This window comes from Corapipo altera, unplaced genomic scaffold, assembly GCF_003945725.1.
Source record: "Corapipo altera isolate COAL_440 unplaced genomic scaffold, ASM394572v1 104, whole genome shotgun sequence".
NCBI lineage: Eukaryota > Metazoa > Chordata > Aves > Passeriformes > Pipridae > Corapipo > Corapipo altera.
Genome location: NW_020884920.1, coordinates 6,671,719 through 6,696,018, shown reverse-complemented (window position 1 = coordinate 6,696,018; position 24,300 = coordinate 6,671,719). Strand labels below are relative to the sequence as shown.

Below are 24,300 nucleotides of genomic sequence, written 5' to 3'. Positions count from 1 at the left end.
GTAAGAACTTTAAATAATTTTATTTTCAAAAATGTATTTATTTACATGCTGAATCTGTACAATATGCAATTAAAAATCCATATATGGTTTAAAAAAACCCCAAATTCCTATACAATATGGCTTTCCAGCCCCCAGACTGGCTCTCAGAGCAGCCTGGCTGGCATTGCAGGGTACAAGGATGCATTCAGAGACCAGTACATAAGGCTACTTGTCCAGGATATCAAATAAAAGAGAAATACTGCAGTACCATGCCTTGGGAGGCCTGAAGGAGTGAGGTTAAAGGCATGAGAGTGTTTGAGTGGTGCTCAACACACCCCACAATTCCTTAGGTTTGGTTTTCTCCACTTGTTTTAAATGCATATGATTAAATAGTCTCTTGTGAGACCCCACACTTTCTGAATCCCTCTAAAAACCAGACCACTGCTGTCCTGGGGACAGAGGGAACTGATTCCCAAAGGATCCTCCTTAATTTGAGGCCGCTGTACCCAACAGTGAGTGTCCCCTGTGGCCTGTCAGTCCCTTCCCCGTGTGACCATGCAGAGGGTTTATCCCCTGGTGCTTGTTTTAAACTGGGAGCACCTCGGGCCCGTCCCACCCTGTCCCAGGCCTGTCCTGTCCTGCCAAGCCACCTCCCTCCAGCGCGTTCTCTCGCCAGGGACGGGTCAGGGCTGCCCCAATGCCCCGGGCTGGGCCCCCCAGCTGGCTCTGTGTGCCCTACACGATGACAGTCTGCACCTCCAGCTCCCCCTCCTGCGTGGCGATGACGAACTCGCCCGCGTGCTCCATGATCTCGATGTCCTCAGATGCCACCATGGTCACCGTGGCCTCCTGGGCGGCGACGGCGCCGTCGGCGGCGAGCACGGCCCCGTCCCCGATGGCCGAGGCCAAGGTCATGGCCACCTGCTCCGTCAGGCTCTCGGGGGTGGCGATGGTGATGGTGTCGGCGGCGTCCGCGGCGGCGCCGGCGCCCTCGGCCACGGTGACGTTCTGCACGATGATCTGGTGGCCCGAGCTCGCCTGGTTCACGATCTGCTGCACCACCTTCATGATGTGGCTGTCGACCTGCGTGGGAGCAGAGGCAGAGGCGGGCTGTGTTCACCGGGAGCAGCGAGGGTTGGTGCTGGAGGAGCGTGGCAGCTGCAGTGCTGCACAACCAGCCAGCTTCCTCCTGCTGGGAGTTCTCATCACCCCGGCACTCTGCAACCCCTCACCCTCATGGCACTGGAGGTGGGTCACCAGTAAAGTGCTTCCTACAGAAAGTCAAACTACTGTTCATAGAAAAGCCTCAACAGTCCACACCCAAACTTTTAAACTGATGGAATCAATTCAGGAGCTGAGCCGGGTCTGACTCTGCAGCAGCCCTTGTTTCCAGCATTCAGGAATGCCTTAGAGGGTCACTTCCCCAAGGGTAGAGTGTTACTGTACAATTTACCCAGCCTGCAGCTCTGCTCTTGTGTCTGAAGCCCCCGAGTCACCATCCCTGAGAGGGTCTGGGGTTATCAAACCCACAATGAGCCACATCGTGTTTTCAGATCTGCAGAACTAAAGGTGTGGAGTCATAGAATCCCAGAGTGGTTTGGGGTGGAAGGGAACTTAAAGCCCATCCAGTCCCATCCACAGACACCTTCCACTAGCCCAGGTTGCTCCAAGCCCCGTCCAACCTGGCCTTGGACACTTCCAGGGATGGGGCAGCCACAGCTTCTCTGGGCAACCTGTGCCAGGGCCTCACCACCCTCCCAAGGAAGGATTTCTTCCCAATATCCCATCCAGCTCTGCCCTCTGTTAGCAGGAAGCCATTCCCCCTTGTCCTGTCACTCCAAGCCCTTGTCCAAAGTCCTCCTCCAGCTCTCTTCTAGGTAGGTAAATGAATGAAGTTGGGTTTACTTAACATGACTCTCAGCCACTAAAAGTGACTCATTTCATCTACATCAAGGCCCCAAAATCACAATTTGTGTGGTTGCTTTACCTCATGTCTTGTTCCCTCTATTATTTCAGTAGCTTCACTGGTCTCCATGTCTTCAGTAGAAGTCTTGAAAGACAAAATGAGAGGATTCCCTTTTTAGGTTGTTCCAAAAAAATCCTTTGTTACCAAAATATAATTCACTCCAAATCCCATTATCATGAGTTACTTAAAATTAATGCAAAATGGTCACAAATAACTGGAAGAGAACCTCCTCTCTCAGCAGGATTTGGCCAAGCAGCAAATTTTTCTCCTATTGGAGAAAAACTATGGCAGCACTAAAGGAACTCAATAACTGAGCTCTGTTATCCTGCTTGGATAAGAACTGGCTCTGTGTCATGAAGAGGGAGAAAGTGAAATACATAATTCATTGCTTTTGGCAGCCTCTGTTAGAAACAACAGAGACTATCTGGGACAAAACAAGCTAAACAGAAATGGGAGAAGAGAATAGGGAAAGCTGAAGTGAGTTTGTGAGGCCATAAAATCCGGTGTGTCAGAAGTTTCCCGACTCAGCCTCCTGCTGAGGCACTGTCACCCTGCCCTGTGTTCTGCTTTTCCTGCCCACATCACACACAGCACCTCTGGAGGGTGAGGAAAGCTCCAAGTGCTTTCCTTCCAAAGCAGGTTAATCCAACTGACTCCCAGGGCCCTGCAGGCAGGGGTGATCCTGTTTTACCTTCTCCCGAGAGCCCGGAGGAGGAACGTGTACAGCTGCAGTTTTCCTGAGCAAATCCTGTGCTAAATTCCACAGGAGCAGCCGTTTGCCCCCTCTCACCTCGATGATGTACTCCTGAGTGTCGGCCACCACCGAGGAGAACTCCACCAGCACAGTGTGGGGATCCTCCGAAATCACCGTGGCCGCCAAGTTGTCGGCTGACTGACTCTCCTCAGACACCATCACTTCTTCCACCTCTTTCATAGCAACGAGGCAGCCACCTGGAAAATTCCCAAAGTGCCAGAAAAACATCACTTTTCATGGCCATCTCACACAGTACCTGGAAGGTGCTACACAGCACCAATGAGGCCTCTGCACGGGATGCCAAGGACGAGTAAGCAGTGTCACACAAGAGGCTCTCAGCACACCAGGACAGGCCAAGGAACAGCCTAGGAAAGCCCTGTGTGACACCAGGCAACTGAGCCTCAAGCAGAGCAGCTCTCCAGTGCAAAACCAAAAAATACACAGCTAAATTCAGATGATAAAACCACAGAGGGATTTCAAAAGCTGTCTGTGAAGAACTTACAGGAAGAGTTTGGGTATACTTTAAGTCACTGTTCTTTTCTGCTGATGCATTTCAGTATCTCCTAGGAAACTTCTTTTTCCCCTAAAGCTTGTAGTGTTCCTTGGAACCTAAATATATGGTCAGCACTACCTGAAGGAGTCTGGAAACCCATGCTTAGGAGCTAAAGGAGCAGCAGGTCCAGTGCAACTAATCCCATCAAACAAGATCATCTGTGAGAACTTTACTCAAGACATTTTCCCCACAGAACTCGTAGGCCCCTTCAGATACTGGAAGGACTGTTGGGAGCTCTCCACACAACCTTCTCCAGGCTGATGTGACCATCTCCAGGCATCTCCTGAAGCACACACGGACACACGGCACATCCACCCCAAGGATCATTCCCTCTCAGCCAAAGAGCAGCTTGTCCAAAGCCCAGCCCAGCCCCGGAGCTCACCTTTGGTGCGGAGGTGCCTGTTGAGCGTCCCGTGCTCGGCGAAGCCGCGCCCGCACTTGTAGCACTTGAAGGGCTTCTCTCCGGTGTGGTGGCGGATGTGGCGCACCAGGGAGCCCTTCTCCCGGAACCCCCGGCTGCAGAACTGGCACACGTACGGCTTGTCCTCCAGGTGCGTGCGGAAATGCACCTGCTGCGCGTTCTGCACACACAGGGAACAGGGGGAGGGTGCTGAGGGGCACACGGCAAACTCACGGGGAGGGAGCTCAGCTGCCGGGGGGGAGGCTCAATGTTTTTAGGGGCTCTCGCGCAGGACACGGGGATTGGGTTTGTTGTGTCATGGTTTAGGGACGGCGCTCCCCGATTTAGTGCTCCCACTGAGACTCTCCAAAGCGTGAGCCGCTCGCTCCCCCTCCCTCTGCAGTGGGATGGAGAGAGGGGGAGGCACAAAAGGGGAAGATCGTGGGTTGAGGTAAGAACAGTTTACTGGAAACAGCAATGAGATAAGAAAATGAACAGTAACAGCAACAATACCAACGGCAGAGGGTGCAAGAAAGAAATGAACAATTCCCACAAAAACCTGCCAATAACAGACAACACTGGACAGCTCCATCCACCACTGTTTTCTCAGCCCAAAGGAACCCCTTCTGCCCAGGAGAGACTCCCTTCCACAGCCCCCAGCAATGACATGGGTGGTACAGAATAACCTCTGTCCTAGCCATGCCCCTCCTGGCTACTGCAAAAATTAACCCTGTCCTGGCTGGAACCAGGACATACTGTTATTACATATTTGTTCCACACATGAAAGAAGAGTTTCTTCAGAAATGAGACAGTTTTATGAAGACTGTCCTTCTTTTGCTCACTAAGCCAAAACCTCCTTTTGGTGTTTCACATTATAGAATCCCAGAATGATTTGAGTTGGAAGAGACCTTAAAGCTCATCCAGTCCTGCCCCCTGCCATGGGCAGGGACACCTTCCACTAGCCCACGTTGCTCCAAGCCCAGTCCAACCTGGCCTTGGACACTTCCAGGGGTGGTGCAGCCACAGCTTCTCTGGGACTCACGTAAGAGGCAGGTGGCACTTGCTCTTTCAGGAGCAAAGCCTCCTAAGCTCTCCCAAGCCCTGGCTCTGGGAAGGGCGGGCTGCTGCCAGGCTGCTGTGAGGGGGACACACCTTTGTCTTGTAGCGCTTGCCACACTTGGGGCAGGGGTAGGGCCGCTCGTCCGAGTGCACCCGCCGGTGCCCCTTCACGTGGGCAATGGTCTTGTAGAGCTTCCCGCACTCCCCGCAGCGGAACCGCCGCTCGTTCACGTGCACCTCCTGGTGCTTCTTCAGCAGGTAGGCCTTTGTGAACTCTTTGCCACACTCCTCACACTTGAAGGGTTTGTACTCTAGACAGAAAGAAAACGTGTGGTCGGGCCAGGACAACCAGCAGCAGCAGCAGCAGCAAGGATCCAGTACAGGCTGTAACCAAATTCTGACCAAAAACTAACCCAGACAAGGAGAGGAATTGTATTTTCATCTGCATGTGTGGGCTTTCATAGAATCCCAGAACAGCTGGGGTTGGAAGGGACCTCTGGAGATCACCCAGTCCAACCCCCTGCCCAGGCAGGGTCACCTGGAGCAGGTGACACTGGGACTGTCCAGGTGGGGTTGGAATTTCTCCAGAGGGAGACTCCACGACCCCCCTGGGCAGCTGTTCCAGTGCCCTGCCACCCTCCAGGGAAAAGTTCTGCCTCATGTGGAGGTGAAACTCCTTGTGTTTCAGTTTATGGCCATTGTTCCTCATCCTGTCACTGGCACCACTGAGCAGAGTCTGGCACCATCCTGTGACACCCCTTGGAGATCCTTGTATGGATTGATGGGATGCCCTCTCAGCCTCCTCCAGACTAACCAGGCCCAGAACCTCATCAGAGAAATGCTCCAGACCCCTCATCACCTTTGTGGCCTCCACAGGACCCTCTGCAGCAGCTCCTTGTGTTTCTTGAACTTTATCTCATTCATACATGAATTCTGGTCAGAAGTGGCTCTGTGAGCCATGGCACGTGTCAGACAACTGCACCAGCACAGCTTTACCTGTGTGACTTTTGATGTGTGTCTCCAGGGCAGCAATTTCACTGAAGGTTTCGTTACAGTGAGGGCAAATGTACCGTTTGTACCCGTTGGTTCTTTCTGCAGGTGCCTATTGGAGAGAAAATGGTAAAGCTTCACTTTGCTCGTACTGGTGTGCAGGGTAAGGATTGCTACCCAAATTCCCATTTAAATACTCCAGCTTTGACAAGAAAGAGATCTCTGTTGCTGAGAGACACTGCACTTAAATTACACGTGAAAAGTGTAACTATAATGATGGACACAAAGCCCAGGCACCAGAGAGACACGTGAGGACAGCACAGGGGAGTGAGGCCAACAGTGCTGCCCACAACCAAATACAGGCAAAGAAGATTAAAAAATAATCTATTTATGGAATACAAACATACAGACTCTGCTTCTTCTAATTTAACACACTGTTCTCCACACGGTTCCTCTTCTACTTCCACCACTTCTAGTTCTGGAGCAGCTCCAGCAGGTTCATCTGGCTTCTGCACCTCCTCCACAGCAACTCTCTCGATCACAATTCCCGAATTCCTCATGGCCTGCCTCAGCAGATTCTCACTGTTCACTTCCCCCTCACAGGGCAGCTCCTCAGGATGCGACTGTTGAGGGAACAAACAGGAAGTTTGGCACAGCAAATCCACAGTTTGCCCTTTCTTACAGCAACACTGCTGTGACAGTCACACTCTGTGGGGTGTCTAATGCTGTGCTACAGGGTTGAAAGATCAACCAGGGAATATCTTGGGCTGGGGAGGAACACGAGGTGGATCTGTACTCTGAAAAGCCACGGGATGACAAGCCTTTGCTCCTACCACAGTCTCGTAGCAGGGAATGGTCAACAAAAACATCTCCTCATTCTCCACACCCCTGTAATCTACCCACTGCTCAGCTCAGCAGCAGAAGGGCTCAGGACAGAGAACAGTGCCTGCCCACGTGGAAAAGAACCTAATTAACCACTTAATTCCCACACTCAGATTTATTCTGAGCACCCACGAAGATTTTGTTCATGAGGTGAAACATCCTTTGCACAAAACACACAAAGGGTGTTTAAGAGAGACGACACTCACATCTGGGTCCAGGGGTTTTCCATCCACCACAGGAAGTTCCTGCATCTGGACATGGACTTCATGGAGAACGTTTCCCTTTGCATCTGTCACGAGGTGGATGACGGGGGAGGCCTCGATGGACTCGCTCGCTATCGATGAGACCGTGTCTGTGTTGGAGCTGCACGAGCCTGCAGGGGAACAGCACAGTGAACCTCGTGGGGAACAGCCACCCCTCAGCTCCCTGGGCCCCACAAAACATCTGCCTCAAAACAGCGAGTGCTTGTTCACCAGCTTCTCCCACATTCCTCAGTCAATGCCTGGCTACAAGCACTTTGGGGTAGTAGTTTTGCTCTATAAATTACTTTTTCCTGTATAAAGGATATAAAGTGAATACCATAGAATTTGGGGGTTTTTTTCATAAATGAGATTCTGGGAACGGTTTGTGTTGGAAGGAACCTTAAAGATCATCCCATTCCACCCCCTGCCATGGGCAGGGACACCTTCCACTAGCCCAGGTCGCTCCAAGCCCCCTCCAAGCTGGCCTTGGACACTTCCAGGGATGGGGCAGCCACAGCTTCTCTGGGCAACCTGTGCCAGAAGGAATTTATATTTCAAGTGCAGGAGAGTTTGGCTTTATCAGACACAAGGCAGGTCCTGACAGCATCACTGACCCGATGGCAAATCCTCTTTGTTGACAACTATTTCTTTGGTCATGTTGAAGCGAATCTTCTCGGTGCAAGGTGTCAGAGATTTAAGGTGCCGAGTCAAAGCTCCTGATTCTCGGAAGCTTTTCCCACATTTCTTGCATTTGTAAGGTCTTTCATCTGGAAATGACAAGGATCAAAACAACAACGTTATGCCCTGACAGGATCAGCTCTGTGTGTCAGGCTGCTGGAAAAACATGTTCAGCTTCCTACAGCACACCGGCTGTGCTTATCCCAGAACCTTCCACTGCCTCCCAGCACCCCAAATACTGGGGAGCTCAATGGCCTCAGCTCAGCAGAAGGTGCAAAGCACAAGAAATTCCACTGGCAAACAGATAACCACACACAGCTCCAGCAATGAGGAACTCTTATTTGGAGAGCCCTTACCAGTGTGCCGCCGGTGGTGTCGGATCAGAGACCCCTTTGTCCTAAAGGAAGTTCCACAGAGTTTACACTCATAGTCCTTCCTGCTGCTGTGAGTGATCATGTGAGCTTTGAGGATGCTGGCCTAGGGAAAGAATTTCCTTTAAGACATTTTCCAAATGGTTTCAGGGTTCTATATTTCAACTACAGAGAACAACGACGCTCCTTGCGAAAGCAGAACTTCCCTGTGGGAAGAGTGTAGCAGGCAGCAGAGAAGCTCATTCTCATTCTTTTTGAGATCTCTTAGCTGACAACTCCCTGACTAAGTCCCATGAGCAGAGATGATACTCACAGTTTTGAATGTCTTCTGGCACAGCCCACACACGTATCGCCCCTCCTTGTTCACCTGCAGCTTCACCTTGACCAGCTCGCTGGGAACGTCCTGCTCCTGCTCCTCGGGGCTGCCCTGCTCCTCACCCACCTCCCCGTCCACGGGCCCGTCTGCGTTCTCAAAGACATGGTCTCCTGCTACAATGACTTCTTTGATGTGCCCACTGCCTGGGAAAAGGGTGGGGAGACACTTGGGTTCTTTACAGGATAGAGCTTTACCCAACAAACAAGTCACTGCTCCAGCATTTCGTGCAGAAAGAAGGGAAAAAGGCACTTTAAATCTGCAGCTCAAGTCTTTGCAACCCCCTAGCTATTGCAGTGTAAGTATTAAAGTGGGCACTCCTGGAATGGAGCTTTAAATCTAATTTGCATTAATTTATAAATCTAATTTCTGTGAATTGTTCGCACTAATTAAGCTGAAAGAAGTCAGATTTAGGTTGGATGTTAGAAGGAAGTTGTTCCCTGTGAGGGTGGGGAGGCCCTGGCACAGGTTGCCCAGAGAAGCTGTGGCTGCCCCATCCCTGGAAGTGTCCAAGGCCAGGTTGGACGGGGCTTGGAGCAACCTGGGCTAGTGGAAGGTGTCCCTGCCCATGGTAAGGGATGGGAGCTTTCCAACCCAAACCTGGGTTTGTATTCCCTGATCCTAAAGCAGAGAATGGCAGAGCTGACCTGGGGATGCCTCTCACAGCTCTGAGGGAACACCCAGCCCCAAATTCCAGTGCCACAGAAGTGCCACAGACCAACCACAACCCAAACCCACCAGAGGAGGACACGGACGAGGTATCAGGTTCCAAACTCCCTGGGGGGCAAAGGCAGCCCCTCCGAGCTCACCTACGATGGTCGAGGCACTGCTGATCTCCTCTGCTATGGAAGAGGCTTCAACGACAATGTGGGCGACAGTGATGGACTCCTCGACAGCAGGAACCCCCTGCTGGCACACGGACCGTCTCAGCAGGCAGGTTTTGCTTTCTTTAAACACAGGTACCCCCCTCCAACCCACCAGGCCGCTGCATCCCAGTTATGTGCAGCCCCGGCGCGGAGCAGCCGCTGTCACCTTTTGTCCTTCCTGGCCGAGGAGCCCGGAGAGCGCGTCGGGAGGGCGCTGGCAGCCCTTCTGCAGCTTGTGCTGCACGAACTCCTGCAGGGAGCTGAACTCGGCCTGGCAGCGCCCGCACTTGTGCACGTCATCCTCGTCTGCGGGGGAAAGCTCCGTCAGCGGCGCCGGCACACGGAGCCACCGGGCCGGGACCGCAGCGGGTCACTGCTGTCCCCCCGCTCCGGCGGGGCCGTCCCAGATCACCCCCGGAGAGGGACACCCCGCACCCGCCTGGGCAGCCTGACACACCGACAGCCGCCGCTCTGCCCGCCTCGGGAGGTGGGAGGAGAGCGGGGCGGCCTCGAGGGGGGCACACGAGCCCCCCGCCCCGCTGGTAGCACCGGCGCGGCCGGGCCGCCCCTCAGCCGGCGGGCGGGGGCGGTGCGCGGGCGGTACCTTGCTCGGCGAAGGGCGGCGGGAGGCCGAGGAGCGCGGCGGGACCCGCGGGGGCCGCGGCCCGACCCGGCCCGGCCGGTGCTGCCGTAAGCGCCGCCGGCCCCGCGCCCGTTGCCATCGCGGCCCCCGTGTCGCAACGCGCCGCAAGATGGCGGCTTTACGGCCGTGTCGTCATAACAACGGGACGGGGCTCGGCGGGGAACGCGTCCCGCGGCGCGGGGGTTCCGGGGCCCGTGGGTGTTGTCGGGGCACGGTCTCCACGCGCCCTACGGCAACCTCTGAGCGCCGTGAGCCGGCGAAGCGGAGCCTGGCGAGCTACTGCAGGATTACTAGGGGGTTACCAACGAGTTACCACAGAGTTACCCCAGCGCGTTACCTAACGAGCCCCTCAGAGCCCGCCGGCACTGCGTGGCCCTGGCCAATGGCAGCGCGCGGGGGGCGGGCCCTCGGAGAGAGCGACCAATGGGAGCGTAGGACGCTAGGACGGGCGGGCGGGGCGGCGGGGACCGGCTCCGGCGGGGGGCGTGGCCGCCGGCACCAGCGCCCAATGGGGACGCGGTCCGTGCGGGGCGCTGTCAATGGGGAGGCCGGGGGGGCGGGCCCGGGGCGCGGCGCGGCCAATGGGCGGCGCGGGGCGCTGAGAGCGGCGGGCGGTCATGGCGGGCACGGCGGGGCCGCGGCGCTGCCGGCGGCTCGAGGGCGAGGCGGCGCGGGCAGTGCTCGCCAACGCCGACACGCTGCTCTTCGACTGCGACGGCGTCCTGTGGCGGGGCGACACGGCCGTCAGCGGCGCGCCCGCCGCGCTGGGCCGGCTGGCGGCGGCGGGCAAGCGGCTGTGCTACGTGACCAACAATAGCGGGCGAACGCGCGTGGCCTACACCGAGAAGCTGCGGCGCCTCGGCTTCCCGCCCGCCGAGCCCCGCCACATCTTCGGCTCGGCCTTCTGCGCCGCCCGCTACCTGCGCCAGGCGCTGCCGCCCGGCGCCGCCGCCTACGTGCTGGGCGGGCCCGCGCTCGCCGCCGAGCTGGAGGCCGTGGGCATCCCGCACCTGGGCCCCGGGCCCGCCGCCCTGCCCGGCCCCGCGCCCGCTGACTGGGCAAAGGCGCCGCTCGACCCCGCCGTGCGCGCCGTGCTCGTGGGCTTCGACGAGCACTTCAGCTACGCGAAGCTGTGCCAGGCGCTGCGGTACCTGCTGCAGAGCCCCGACTGTCTGCTCGTCGGCACCAACCGCGACCACCGGCTGCCGCTCGAGGGCGGCGCCGCCATCCCCGGTGCGCGGGGCGGGAGGGCGGAGGGGGTGGTCCCGGTCCCCCGGCTCTGCGGGACTCCGTGCTCAGCTCTAAATCATCACACCTCAGTGCTGTGGTGATAAAACGGGAAGTTGCACCTCAACATGAGGAAGAACTTCTTTTCCTTGAGGGTGGCAGAGCACTGGAACAGCTGCCCAGGGGGTCGTGGAGTCTCCCTCTGGAGACATTCCAACCCAGCTGGACAGTCCCTGTGTCACCTGCTCCAGGTGACCCTGCCTGGGCAGGGGGTTGGACTGGGTGATCTCCGGAGGTCCCTTCCAACCCCAACTATTCTGGGGTTCTGTGTGGCAGCCCAGGTGTCCCAGAGCCTGGACTTTGCCTCACAGCACCCCTGAAAGAGGGATAATCCATGCTGAACCTTTACTCGGGGAATAGTGGTTCCTTTTTTGACTCAGTGTGGGACAGAATTCCAGCCTCCCGAGAGGCTTCATGTGCCGCCTTTTCCGGGGCTGGCCCTTCCCTGTGGCTGTAAAGCCAAGCTGTTGTGTCCCCAGAGCCCTGGGCAGGTGTGGGTGCTGGGAGCCCTGTGCAGGCCCTGACTGTTCCTGCTGTCCCCAGGGACGGGCTGCCTGGTGAAGGCCGTGGAGACGGCGGCGCAGCGCGAGGCCTTCATCGTGGGCAAGCCCAACCGCTTCATGTTCGACTGCGTGGCCAGCGAGTTCCAGGTGGACCCCGCCCGCACCATCATGGTGGGGGACCGGCTGGACACGGACATCCTGATGGGGAACAGCTGCGGGCTCACCACGCTGCTCACCCTCACCGGCGTCACCGCGCTCGACGAGGTCCAGGCACACCTGGACAGCGACTGCCCCGCCAGGCACAGCCTCGTGCCCGACTACTACGTCGACAGCATCGCCGACCTGCTCCCGGCCCTGGGCGAGTAACGGGGCAGCTCTGCCCCCGGGGACAGCCCCTGGGCTCGCCCTGTGGCAGTAACCTACTCACTAGGTACTCCCCGGAGTTAGCAACCCTTAGCTTCTCACCTCTCTGTCCTCTCGGTATGATTCTGTTTACATCTCACTCCTGAAATGCACTTTGGAACAAGGGGGGCATTACAGTGGCCCCCAGGGCTGGGGGCTTGGGGCTGGTTTTAATTATAAACACATCTCTCCAACATTAGTGATGCTCCACGGCACAGAGTCCTCTGGACTGGGCTGGGGAAGTGGAGCTGGTTGATGTGAGGAGAAGGGCTGTGTTCTGGCCAGACTGGGCCGTGGCTCAGCCTGGTTCATTCAGGGAAATGACTCTGGGGATGTGCAGGACCTGTGGTTGTGTTTGGAAACACTTGTGGAGCGGGTGTTTGCCCTGGGGATGATTCTTTTTCCCCTGTTCTGGGGTGTTTCAGGGCACAGCCCCATGTCAGGTCACAGAAACAAATTCGTCTCCTTCATTTGACCACTGCAAACTGCACCTGTGACACAGGTGGGGACAATCCCACACGAATCCAAACCATGGCTGCTGCACACTGTGTCTGTCTGGGGTCAGGTGTGTGTACAGCACATACACACAGGCACTCCCTGAGCCTAAAAACAGAGCAAAATATATTTAAATTATAAATTTAAGCAGAGTCTATGATAATATATCTTGTTTCCCAGGAGGGAGGATGAGAGGAATGTATTTACTGATGACAGTAGCTATAATTCTCCTACATGCAGAGTCTGTAGCCATGCAGGACTGTCCTTCCCTCCTGCTGCTTCCCAGGAATACCCAGATCGATCCGTACCGAGTTCTGTGCTTCCCTCAGCATCAACACAGCTGCTTGCTTTGGCTTTAGCTGCAGACCCCAGATCCTGCTCAGTCCCTGGATGGGTGTGGGGCCCAGGGCAGCTCTCCCCAGGGGCTCCTGTGTGTGACAATGGTACGTGCTTCCTTCCCACCCTGAGGTGCTGATCTTCCGCAGGGCCGGGTGCGGTGGGGCTGTGAGGAGGGCTGGCTTCCTCAGGGATGATTTCACTTTGGTCTCCAGGTGGGGTTGGGTGACAAAGGGCTCAGCCATGGGGTGGGATTCTGTGCTGGCTGAACCCACTGTGAAAGCTTTTGCATTATAGAATTAACTGAAAATTATATATGCAAATAACACACTTCTATTCCATAGATTCCAGTATCTACAGTTCAATTTCAGCACTGGTTTTCCTTCCTGTCCTGCTGTCCAGCTGTGGCAGTGCTGATGCCATTTCCTGCTTGGTAACTTGTCACCTTGCTTGTACAGCAATAACTCTGTGGTCCAGAGGGTCTTGGGGTTCCCACTGTGTTGGCTGATCCTTTAGAAGGGTGTTTGTTTGTAATCTGGAGTTGTGGCAGGAACTGTGGATGATCTCTTCCCTGCTCCTGTCTCAGCTGGAAGGACTGTGTGAAGTCACCCAAGTAGAACTTGCCCTGGATCTGGATAATGTGGAAATGGACATTATGGATTCACTGCAGGTCGTGTCTGATGTAACCATGTGTCTTTGGATTCAGTCCCTGTATCTGGTGCTTTTGGTGTCAGGAAAAGGCCAGGAGAGGTCCAGCCTCCCTCTGGCAGCTCTGCCCTGCTGAGGGTTCTCTCTGGCCAAGGGAGCTGTTGCCTGGACTCAGGGATGCTGGAATGTGCTGGTGGCGCTGTCAGTTGTGCTTCAAAACACTCTATCAACTTCCAAATGGTTTTTAATCCTCTACTTGAATTCCCATTAAACTCTCAAATGTGCTCTCCGTGGTACTGTCATTTTGTGGTCTCGTCTCCACAAGCTTTGGTGCAGCTGTGCAGTGGGAATCCTGGGACTTAGGGATGCAGTTTGGAAGGGACCCTGAAGATCACAGTTCCACCCCCTGCCATGGGCAGGGACACTTTCCACTAGCCCAGGTTGCTCCAAGCCCCGTCCAACCTGGTCTTGGACACTTCCAGGGATGGGGCAGCCACAGCTTCTCTGGGCAACCTGTGCCAGGGCCTCCCCACCCTCACAGGGAAGAGTTTCTTCCCAATATCCCATCTAACCCTGCCCTCTGGCAGTGGGAAGCCATTCTGCCCTGTCCTGTTGCTCCAGGCCCTTATCCAAAGTCCCTCTCCAGCTTTGTTGTGGGCTCTCTTCAGCCAGTTTGGTCAGCCCTGGGTCATGCTTGATAGGAGAATGTCCCAAAGCTGCACTTTCCCTGGGTAGACACCACGTGAAGGAATTCTGAGCTTTCCCTTGCCTCCACACCTTGGTTGTGTCTGGCTGGCAGGTCTCAAACGCTCCGAGGGCTCCTGGACTGTGCAGGATCTGGTGATCTGGGAATGCTGTTCCCTGGGGTGTTTCCCAGGGCAGGACACGGGTGGTGAGGGTGACATTGTGCCAGGGCCCTGCCCGGGCTCTGAGTGAGGGCTGCAGGCGGGGCAGGGGTGTCTGTGCGGGGCAGCGGCGCTCGGCGGAGCACAAAGTGCTGCTGGAACGTGGAAGCAGCCGCTGCCAAGGGCAGGCTGCCCCTGTCCCCTGCCATCCGATCCCTCAATGAGCCCCCCCGGGCCCTGCCAGCCCCGGGGCCGCACAAAGCCCCCGATTGTGGTCCCGCAGGGGCAGCGGAAGGGCCGCTCCGGGCACTGACAGCAGCGCTGGGCTCCGCGCCGGGCACACCTGCGGCTCCCGCGGGGCCCTCTGGCTGCGAGGGACGGGTATTTATGTGTGGGGGATGCACGTTCTGGTTTCCCAGGTGTGCCTGGAGCCGGGATCATGCCCAGTCTGCGCGTGGGCAGGAGGCAGAGCGGCAGCAGCAGCCAGGTCCTCGCCTGAAGAGGAGGATGGAGGGTGGGGACAGCGCCAGCCCTGCTGCCCCTGCAGTGAGTATCCCTGTTCCCGGCAAATCCAGGGCAAAGGCTGGCTCTGTCCTTCCTCTGGGACTTGACTTTGGACAAGGGTGTGACAGGACAAGGGGGAATGGCTTCCCACTGCCAGAGGGCAGGGTTAGATGGGATATTGGGAAGAAACTCTTCCCTGTGAGGGTGGGGAGGCCCTGGCACAGGTTGCCCAGAGAAGCTGTGGCTGCCCCATCCCTGCAAGTGTCCAAGGCCAGGCCAGATGGGGCTTGGAGCAACTTGGGCTAGTGGAAGGTGTCCCTGCCCATGGCATTGGGGTGGAACTGGTGGGCTCTAAGGTTCCTTCCAACCCAAATCATTCCAGGATTCCATGATTCTATCACAGACAGAGCCCCTGCTCTGTGCTTGCCTGATTCTGCTCTGAAGTGGCTGAGATTCCCCCGTTCCTCTGGATCCTGGTAAGGTTTTGTTCGTTCCCCAGCACCCCCAGTTCAGCTCCTGTAAGGCTGTCAGCTGGATAGGTTGGAAGTGCCTGGACTTACAGAGGTGCCAAGGAAGCCTGGTCTGACACTCGGGATGAGTGTGAGCCGTGACCTGCTGAGGGCTGGGAGCTGCTGGATTGCTCTATTTGCACCTTTCCCACCTGAGGGAATTCCATTAGCTATTGAAAACCTGCCAGTTACTGCAGGGCTGGGGCTCTGCTCTGTTGGAATCAATAGGATTTCAGATATGTGCAGTTTTAACTCACTGCTTTTCTGGGGAATAATCTGGAAGTTCCCTGTTTCCAATCAAGATCTGTAACTGCCCCGAAGCTGGATGAGCTTGTGCAGTTGGAGCACATCTAACCCTGGGCATGGATTGATTTTCTCTGTCCTTCAGAGAACTGAGAAACATGTTAATTTTTTTAAGTGTGGCTTGTGTTTGAGATTATTGAAAGCACATTTTCTGCTTTGTGAAAATCCTGTTATGTACCATGAAGTTAAATTTAATTGCTTTAACATAAGAATTAAAGTAAATTAATAGAGCCAATGGAAGCGTCACAGGACTGCTGAGCTCTTTTGCTTGGTCTCATGGACAACAACTTAGCAAGAGAATTCAACACGACCAAACACAGGGAGGGGCGTGGAAGCAGGATCATTCCACATGGGGTCTGATTCCAGTGCTGGTGGCTCCTCTGGGACTTCTGCTGTAAACCAAAATAATTTAATTTGTGGTTCCCTGTGTGTGGAGAGCTGCAGCTCCAGCCCTGCCCTGAGGGTGTTGCAGCTTCTCTGGCAGTGGCAGTGCTGGTTACTGGGATGTGGGATCTGGAATTCCAGCACTGTGGGATGAAAGCTCCATTATTCCAGGTCCTGTGATGGTTTGGCTGTTCTGCACTGCAGCCAGTTTGCACAAGGATTTGTGTCATGAGCAGGAAGCGTGTTTGATGATGAAGAATTGGCAGAAGGGTCAATTTTAACTCCTGTTCCTCCTTCCTTTGCCCGGTTCCCAGGACAGGAGGTTCACAGCACGATTCCCAGCTCCCTCCAGGACCTTCTGGATCACCCTGTCCATTGCCTTGATATTTTTTGCAGTTGTTGGCATCGGTGTTGTGGGGGTTCTCAGCTTGTCCCCCAGCTCTGCCCAGGTAAGGGATCCCGATCCAGGCAGGAAGCCCCTCCTGCCCACAGCCCTGGGTTGTGTGGGAAGCAGTTCCCAGGAGGGATGAGCAGGGTGAGATCAGGGCTGGGTTTGGCTGGATCCCATCCTGGAGGAGGCAGGAAGGTGCCAGGCAGGGCTGTGGCAGTGGCTGGGAGTCCCCTGTCCCTGTCCTCCAGCACCTGGTGCCTTTGGCATGAGGGGCACTGGTGCCTCTCCCAAATCCTGCATGATGGAGATCAGCCTGTCACAGACCATCCTTCCTGTGGGTCAGAGCTTCCTTCTCTCCGTTCCTAAATCCTCCAGGCAAGCAGCAGGGACCAGCACAGGGCCCGGGGGGATGTTGGTGGGAGATGCTGTGCATGAGCAGCTGCTGGTGGGTGCTGCCTTTCTGCTCCCTGTGCCCAGGCTGGCTCCCAGCTCGTCCGACTGACCCTGCAGGGCCAGCAGGACCCTCTGAGGAATCAGACAGCCTTGGTGGACAAGTCCAGGAGCACTGTCACCTACTACATCACCTCACAGAGCAACCTCAGCGCCGTGGTGCTGTACGACAGCAGGAACGTGAGTGTCTGGGGCTGGGGGGTGAGCAGAGCAGTGCCTGGGGCTGGGGGGTGAGCAGAGGAGTGCCTGGGGTGGGGGGGTGAGCAGAGTAGTGCCTGGGGTGCAGGGGTGAGCAGAGCAGTGCCTGGGGTGGGGGGGTGAGCAGAGGAGTGCCTGGGGTGCGGGGGTGAGCAGAGCAGCCCAGGCTGCTGGAGTGGGAGCAGGAAGTGTGGGCCAGCAAGAACACCCACTAGTTCCTGCTTGGTGCCTTTCTCTGCACCTTTAGTCAGAAAGGACAATGCAGGGGAGAGGAGGAATGTCCTGCCCACTCTGAGGGCTGGATGTCTGTCTGTCTGGCAGGGCTACGTGTGCTACAAGCCTGTGGAGCAGAGCACGTGCTACCTGAGGAAGATGGACCCCTGGGACCTGCAAACCCTGCAGTCAGCTCTCAACATGTCTGAGCAGAGGGTGAGCAGCTGCTGTGGCCATGGCAGGGGCAGCTGTGGGGATGGAGGATGGACTGGCCTTTGAACAGGGTCCTGGCTCACTGAAGGCCCTCTCCTGTGTGGATTTGCAGTGGTGACTCCCCACACCAGCGCCCCAGGCATGGCTGGAGGAGGGCAGGGGCTCTCCCAGCTGAGGGGAGCAGTGTCAGCCCCCTGTTCTCTGCAATTCCTGCCGGGGGGGCTGGCATAGGAACAGGGTTGTGCCCGCCAGGTTGGGCTCTGGGTAAGCTGAGAGCAGCAGCTCCCGGGTTTGTCCATATCCCAGGTTTGTTGTGGCACAAAGAGGCATTCCAGCTCCAGGCCTGGGGACAAACAGCCCAGCAAGGGGCCCAGGAGGAGCCACGTCCCCTGCCTCCAAAGCTGAAGGGATGTGGGGGGCTGGGGGCTGTCCCTGCTCCAGCCTCACCCCAGGAGGTGGGACAGGGCAGCTGGCAGGAGAAACATGCCCGGCTGCCAGGGTACAGACCACTGCCAGGGTGCCCTGGAGGGCAGAGCAGGTCTGTGGAGCTGGAAGGACAAAGTGCCTTGGGAGGATTTAACAGGGATGTTTCTTTCAGGCTGAGCAGCTGCTCCGTCACAACAACCAGACCAAGTACTACCGGGAGTTCCTGGGCATCCTGCCGGGGGAGCAGGTGGAGCCCAAGGGCCTGGGGGAGGCTGTGCAGAGCCTGTGTGAGCACACGTCCATCTTCTGGGTCCGCAGAGGGCAGGGTAAGTGGGACAGTCCCCTTGGCAGCTTTTCTCGCACCTCTAGGAGGATCAGGCTCTGCTGCACAAAAGCTGATGCATCCCTGGACAGGCTGCCAAGGCCCAGGACAGGGACAGGTGACCTCTAGTGCAAAATCAAACCATTGTTCACCATCCCCCTGTGCTGGCTCGTACCCACACCCTGCCCTGGCTGGGATGGGCTCCAAGCCCCCACCTCAGGCAGCACAGCCCGACTGCACAGCACAGCCAGCACACAGAGCTGTCCCCTGGGACACTGCTGCCTTCATCCTTGTCACCTTCATCCTCACCACAAGCAGCCTGCCGAGCTGTCAGTCTGCTCTGTCTTGCTCCAGCTTTAATGAGGAAGGTCATTCCCTGAGGCTTTCCACTTGCTTGGCTCCCCAGGGAGTCGCAGCTGCAGCATCCAAGCATTCCTCTCACCTGCTCCTGTCCTTGCTTGTTGGCAGGTCCTGGGAGGCAGCGGCTGATCTACCTGTGCATTGACATCTGCTTTCCAAGCAACATCTGTGTCTCTATCTGCTTCTATTACCTCCCTGAGTAAGTGCTGAGCCTTGGACACCCTCTTGCTGCCCTACATACTTGAACTGGATTCCTGAAAAGCCTCTGATTTCCACAAGGAAGGTAACACCCACACCATCCCCAGAGCCTCCTGCTGATTTCATACTGCACCTCAGGAGGGTTTAGAGAAACAAGAGGCCTCTGCTCAGCACTGTCAGCACAGACAGTCCCTGCAGCTCTGCCCCAGGGCTGCCAGTCCATAGGAATTAGGAGCCCCAGGCTTAGAGGAATCCCAGGGAGTAGCTGGTGTTCTGGGGCTCCGTGCCCCGCCCAGCACAAGGTGGTTACATTTGTTGGGGTGGTTGGCTTTAGGAGAGCAGCTCTCCAAGTCACTTTGTGAAACACTTTGAATAAAGGGATTGCAAACCAAGACAAGAGCTGCCTTTCCTCTTTGCTCACCCTCTTCCATTCCTTAGAAAGTCTCATTTTTATTTTTCTCCGACTTTGGGGTACAAGAACATACCAAGCTGTCAGCAGCTGATGCCACAGGGATTCCTCCAGCTCAACTGTACCTGTCTCCCTGCAGTGGGATCGTGTCTCCCTGTCCCATTCCCTCCCTCAGAGGCCACAGACATTTCAGCAATGTCCTGCTCAGAGCTGAAGCCTGGTCTCACCCCAGGCAGCTGCAGCTGCTTCTGCCAGAGCCCAAGCCCTCTCCATCAGGGAGGGGACGGGCACAGTGTGTGTCCTGGCTCTGCAGAGGGTCCTTGTCACTGCAAGGCAAGGGGAAACACAGAGCTCCTCTCCTTCCCACACGTGCCCGTTATCCCAACACGCTGTCGTTGAAGGCAAGGCAGACCACGGCTTTCTGGTGGCCACTGTACTCCCTCTTGATCTCTCCTGTCTCCACACACCACAGTCTGGCCAGGTTATCAGAGGAGGCTGAAACAAAGAGTGAAAAAAGGAGTGGGATGTATATCATTACATTTTAAACTTCTTCCTTTACTATTATTATTAGAAATAGTTTCCTCTTGCTTCACTCACCACCATCCTTAGGGCTGGTGATGAGCAGCAAGGCAGAGCAGCTCAGTGCATTTCTGTATTAACTGGGATTTTAATAAAGAGCAGTGACTGTGGAAATCACAGGTTTGTTTTGAAGGGACAACCACGCTGCACACTGCAAGCAGCACTGATCCCAGGTGAGACCAACTGCAACCTGGAGCCCCCCTCTCTGGTTTAAACAGGTGTCTCTTGCAGCACAGGCAGAATGCTCCAGGGAGTTCAGCAGAACGTGCTGGGGGGGTGAGCCAGGGTGCTCCCACCCATGCCCAGGTCTGGCAATGTCCCAGCCACAGGAACTGGCTGGCCCTGTGCTGGTGCAGGGCCCTGGCACGGCCCAGGTGCCTCACCTGTGACAATGTACTGGGAGTCCCCGGAGAAGGCACAGTCCCACATCCAGCCCCGAGACGTCTCCCCGGGGTTGTTGCTCTTAATGCTCAGCTCTGTCATCAGAGAGAAGTTTGAAGTCCTCCAGATCTTGCAAGTCTGATCTGCAGAACAGGTAGCCAAGAGCCTGCAAGGAGGAGCCATGTGAGAGTGACCTTGTCAGTCACACTGTGCACCTACAGGCCTCTGGTCACCATGGGCCTGGCCAGTGATGGCCTGGAGACCTGCCTTCACTGCACTCACTCACATCTCCTTATGCCTGTATTGTCTGATTTATGAGATTTCAGCTGAACAGACTCCAGGAAGGAGCCCACACTCTGCTCCTGGAGATCAGCAGTGGGATCCCAGCTGCAGGAACAGCTCATGGCTGCAAACCTTGCCGAGCTCAGGGAGCACGAGTGGGACACGACTGAGAGCAACCCCGTGGTGACACATCCCCTGCCTCCTCCCTGGGGCCCTGCAGCCTGGAGCCAGCATCAGCCACAGCTGGGGGCACAGCTGGGGGCACAGCTGGGCTCTGCCTGCCCAGGAAGGCCCGTGTTTCCCATGGGAGGGAGGAGAGGGCTGCCCACACTCACGTGGAGTCGGGGCTGAACTTGCACTGCAGGGCGTAGCGATTGTGCGCCGGGATCTTGGTCTTGGGGATCAGCTGCGTCACCTCCTCGCCGATGCCGCCCGTCAGGTTCCACACGTAGCAGTTTCCCTGCGGAGAGACAGTGGGATCTGTGCCCCCCAAAGCCAGCCTGGATTTCCCCGTCCTGCCCCTCAGTCCCTGAGCTCACCGAGCTGTTCACAGCCGCCATGTAGCTGGCATCGGGGTCGATGTGCACAGAATTCACCGACACCTCGGGCTCCGGGATGAGCTGCTCGTTGTGGTCGGTCTTCAGGTCCCAGATGTGGATGGCACCGCTCTGGTCACCCACGATCAGCTCTGCCTGCAAGGGGACAGCCCCCTGTGAGCAGCAGCCCTGAGGTGACACCCTGATCGTGCCCGTGCAGCACCACGGGGAGCCCTGCTCTGCTTTGAAGCATCAGGGTCCTGTTCTGCCTCCTTTTTCCCCAGCACAGGGTTGTTCCACACAGTGGCTGCATGGAGAGCAAGCGAAGTCTTGACTCCTGTTACACTCTGCAAAAGGCTGTTTCCCTTCCCAGAAGTGTTTGTTAATTTTCTAAACCCCAGAGCAGACACTCCAAACAAAATCTACAGGAGCCAAGTGATTTTCAGCACATCTGAGAGGAAGCATTTAGATGCAGACTGGCCAGCGAACAACTGAAGCACTCAAGAGCGCACAGATACCTGAAAAACACAACCTGGAGTGTTTTTTTTCTCTCTCACGCCTTCTCAGGGGAAGGACAAGAGCCAGCTGAAGGGCAGAGTCCTGGCTCTGATCCCACACTCAGAGCAGAAGACAATGCTGGCATCCCTCCACTCAGGCAGGGCTTTATCGACGGCCCTGCACTGCCCACAACTCCAGCAGAATCCCTAGAGGAGATCAGGTCATCAGGCACAGCTAATCCTGGGCCTGGGAGCACAGCCTTGTTCTGAGGAAGACAAACACCACTGATATATTTACCTGACTGCACAGAAGCATTTTCTGGGCACCTTAATCCTCAGCCCCTCTTAGCAGGTGTAAAGTGCAATTCCTAAAGCCATCATGATTTACCCAGGCCATGAGGAATGTGGGATAACTGGAGCAGCATCTCTGCAGAGGGAATTGCAGAGCCATGGACCTATCTGAAGAAATGCTGCCACCTTTGGACTAATTAACCATGTTCTGCTCACAAACCAACACTCTGCACCTCAGCAGCATTTTGGTCAGTGATTATTTCCCATCTGAGACCTATGTGCAGCAATACTTTTTTTTACCATAACATATTTTTACAGCACTGACACTACAGGAGCATTTGGGTAAAGTCTGGTCCAAATAACTGATCTCAAATCTGGTCTGAAATTCCCGATTTCCAAAATTAAACCTTTGCCAAATGAAATGCAAAGGAACACTTCCATTACTCAGCACTTTACAAAGGTCTGCACTGCCCTGTCTGCAGGCAAACCCACAGCCCTGCAGCCCAGCAGAGTCATTAGCACTGCAATGATCCTTATTGATTTCCCTGCTAATGCACCACGTTCCCTTCAGTCTCATTCCAAGCCCCAGCCCTCCCTCTGCCCAGCAACAGCTGCTGAACCCACTGGTGGATCTCAACCAAACCTGATGGGAATCGTGGCTGTGGGCCCTGAGATGCTTTTTCTTGCCAGCAGTGCCACCCAAAGCTCCTGGCACCAGCAGCTTGGCCAGGCAGGGGGCAGATGGGGGGTGGGAAGGAGGCTGCTGCCTGTCCTGCAGTGCCACCAAGAGCCCATGGGTCTGTGCCACCAGGAAGGTCACCCATCCCAGCCACCCTCCCAAAATCTTCTGCTGGGATACAACTCTGCAGCCCCTCAGATTTACCCAGAGGAGCCACATAACAACTTGTCCACAGGAGCTGAGGCTGCCCCATCCTCGGAAGTGTCCAAGGCCAGGCAGGATGGGGCTTGAGCAACCTGGGATAGCAGAAGGTGTCCACGGCAGGGAATTGGGACGAGGTGAACTTGAAGATCCCTTCCACAGGATTCAGTGTGCTGGGAGCCCACAGAAGGAGCCAGTTTGCTCACCTGGTTGGGGTGCAGGCAGACACAGTTGATGGGAGCGTTCACCTGGAAAATGCGCTGGCACTGGAGGTTCCGGGACCTGCAACAGCCAGTGAGGAAGGGGCGTGTTTGGGAGCCTGGGATCAGCCCCGCAGCCCCAGGGCACTGCTGGAGGAGGGGAGCCCCCCGTGCCCACCTGAGGTCCCAGATGCGGGCCATGCAGTCCTCGCCGCCCGTGTACATCCAGCGCCCGTCCTCGTGGAACCCCACCGACGTGATGTTCTTGCTCACGCCGTCGTAGTTGATGACGGGGTTGGGGTTGTTGGAGTTGAGGTCGTACATGCGGATGTGCTGGTACCCTGCAAGCACCGGGCAGGGCGTGGGTGCCGTCCCCGTGCCCGGTGTGCCCGGTGTGCCCGGTGTGCCCGGTGTGCCCGGTGTGCCCGGCGTGCCCGGCGGGACGGGCGTGCTCACCTGCGGCTGCGATCATGCTCCTGTCCGGCGTGATCTCCAGGGCGTTCACCTGCTGCGGGCGCCGTTAAGGTCGGTACGGAGCATCAGCCGGGCCCGCCCCGCGGCGCCCCGAGCCCCGGGAAGGATACGGAGTCTTGGTGCTGCACCGTGCGGGTGCAGATGCCGCTGTGCGCCTGCCAGAACCGCACGGTGTGGTCGTAGCCGGCCGTGGCCAGGATGACGGGGTCGCTGCCCACCGTGCCCTGGGCCGCGTTCATGCTGCCGCCGCGGGGCCCGCTCAGGCCCCCCGCACTCGCGATCCCGGTGCCGCCGCGCCGCTGACACCGGCGGGCTGTCTCTCACACCGGCGGGGTGTCTCTCACACCGGCGGGGTGTCCCTCACACCGGCGGGGCTCCCCCCGCTCCCTTCCCTGCCCGTCCCCGCTCCCCCTTCCCGGTGCTCCCGGTGCTCCCGGCTCCCTCCCGGCTCCCTCCAGGCTCTGCGCATGCGCGCGGAGCAGGCCCGGGCCGCCACTGGCGGGACGCGCATGCGCGGGAGCGGGGCGGCGGGACATACCATGGGCGGGGCGGAGGGAGGGGGGTAAGGTGAGACCACGGAACACAGGGAGGGGGGGGGGGCAGCTTCCCGAGCCCGCGCCAGGGGGCGCAGTGATGGGGGGGAGAGGGAACGGGATGGGGGATATCGGGGGTAGGGAGTGGGATTTGGGGATGGGGGGTGGGATTTGGGATAGGGGATATGGGGTATGGGCTATGAGACATGGGATATGGGAGATGGGACACACACCGGGAACCGGGTACACACTGGGCGTGGGACATGTACTGGGCATGGGACACAGCGGGCATGGGGCACACACTGCACAGGGGGTACCCAGTGGGCACGGAGCACAGACGGGGCACACACCAGGCACACACGGAGAGCACACCGGGCACTGCGGGGCGAGGCGGGCACTGGACACGCAGCGGGCACCAAGCACCGGGCACCGGACGGGCAAAGGGAGCCGGGCACGGGGCACGCACCGGGCACACAGCGGGCACACAGCGGGCAC

General features: G+C 57.1%; 4 protein-coding genes across 4 annotated transcripts; 2 read left to right on the top strand and 2 right to left on the bottom strand.

Annotated features, from left to right (window-relative positions):
- Nucleotides 1-17: 17 nt before the first annotated feature.
- E4F1 (E4F transcription factor 1) lies at nt 18-10,375 on the bottom strand. The gene is made up of 15 exons (XM_027656392.1): nt 10,284-10,375; nt 9,718-9,872; nt 9,280-9,419; nt 9,057-9,153; nt 8,188-8,393; nt 7,860-7,980; nt 7,440-7,592; nt 6,790-6,956; nt 6,109-6,324; nt 5,708-5,813; nt 4,805-5,022; nt 3,635-3,833; nt 2,736-2,896; nt 1,967-2,029; nt 18-1,062 (listed from the first exon to the last, which is right to left on the bottom strand). Exons 1-15 carry the CDS (start codon nt 10,373-10,375, stop codon nt 715-717), a joined length of 2,442 nt encoding a protein of 813 aa, XP_027512193.1. The 3' UTR covers nt 18-714.
- On the top strand, nt 10,322-13,720 carry PGP (phosphoglycolate phosphatase). Its single transcript, XM_027656422.1, has 2 exons — nt 10,322-10,989; nt 11,587-13,720. Exons 1-2 carry the CDS (start codon nt 10,374-10,376, stop codon nt 11,910-11,912), a joined length of 942 nt encoding a protein of 313 aa, XP_027512223.1. The 5' UTR covers nt 10,322-10,373; the 3' UTR covers nt 11,913-13,720.
- Nucleotides 12,695-19,028, top strand: BRICD5 (BRICHOS domain containing 5). Its single transcript, XM_027656391.1, has 7 exons — nt 12,695-12,747; nt 14,692-14,818; nt 16,254-16,421; nt 16,841-16,993; nt 17,333-17,440; nt 18,036-18,189; nt 18,654-19,028. Exons 1-7 carry the CDS (start codon nt 12,695-12,697, stop codon nt 18,746-18,748), a joined length of 858 nt encoding a protein of 285 aa, XP_027512192.1. The 3' UTR covers nt 18,749-19,028.
- A 149-nt stretch (nt 19,029-19,177) lies between these two features.
- MLST8 (MTOR associated protein, LST8 homolog) lies at nt 19,178-23,526 on the bottom strand. The gene is made up of 8 exons (XM_027656421.1): nt 23,383-23,526; nt 23,255-23,306; nt 22,977-23,139; nt 22,805-22,880; nt 20,934-21,086; nt 20,730-20,854; nt 20,115-20,278; nt 19,178-19,647 (listed from the first exon to the last, which is right to left on the bottom strand). Exons 1-8 carry the CDS (start codon nt 23,509-23,511, stop codon nt 19,529-19,531), a joined length of 981 nt encoding a protein of 326 aa, XP_027512222.1. The 5' UTR covers nt 23,512-23,526; the 3' UTR covers nt 19,178-19,528.
- Nucleotides 23,527-24,300: the final 774 nt, after the last annotated feature.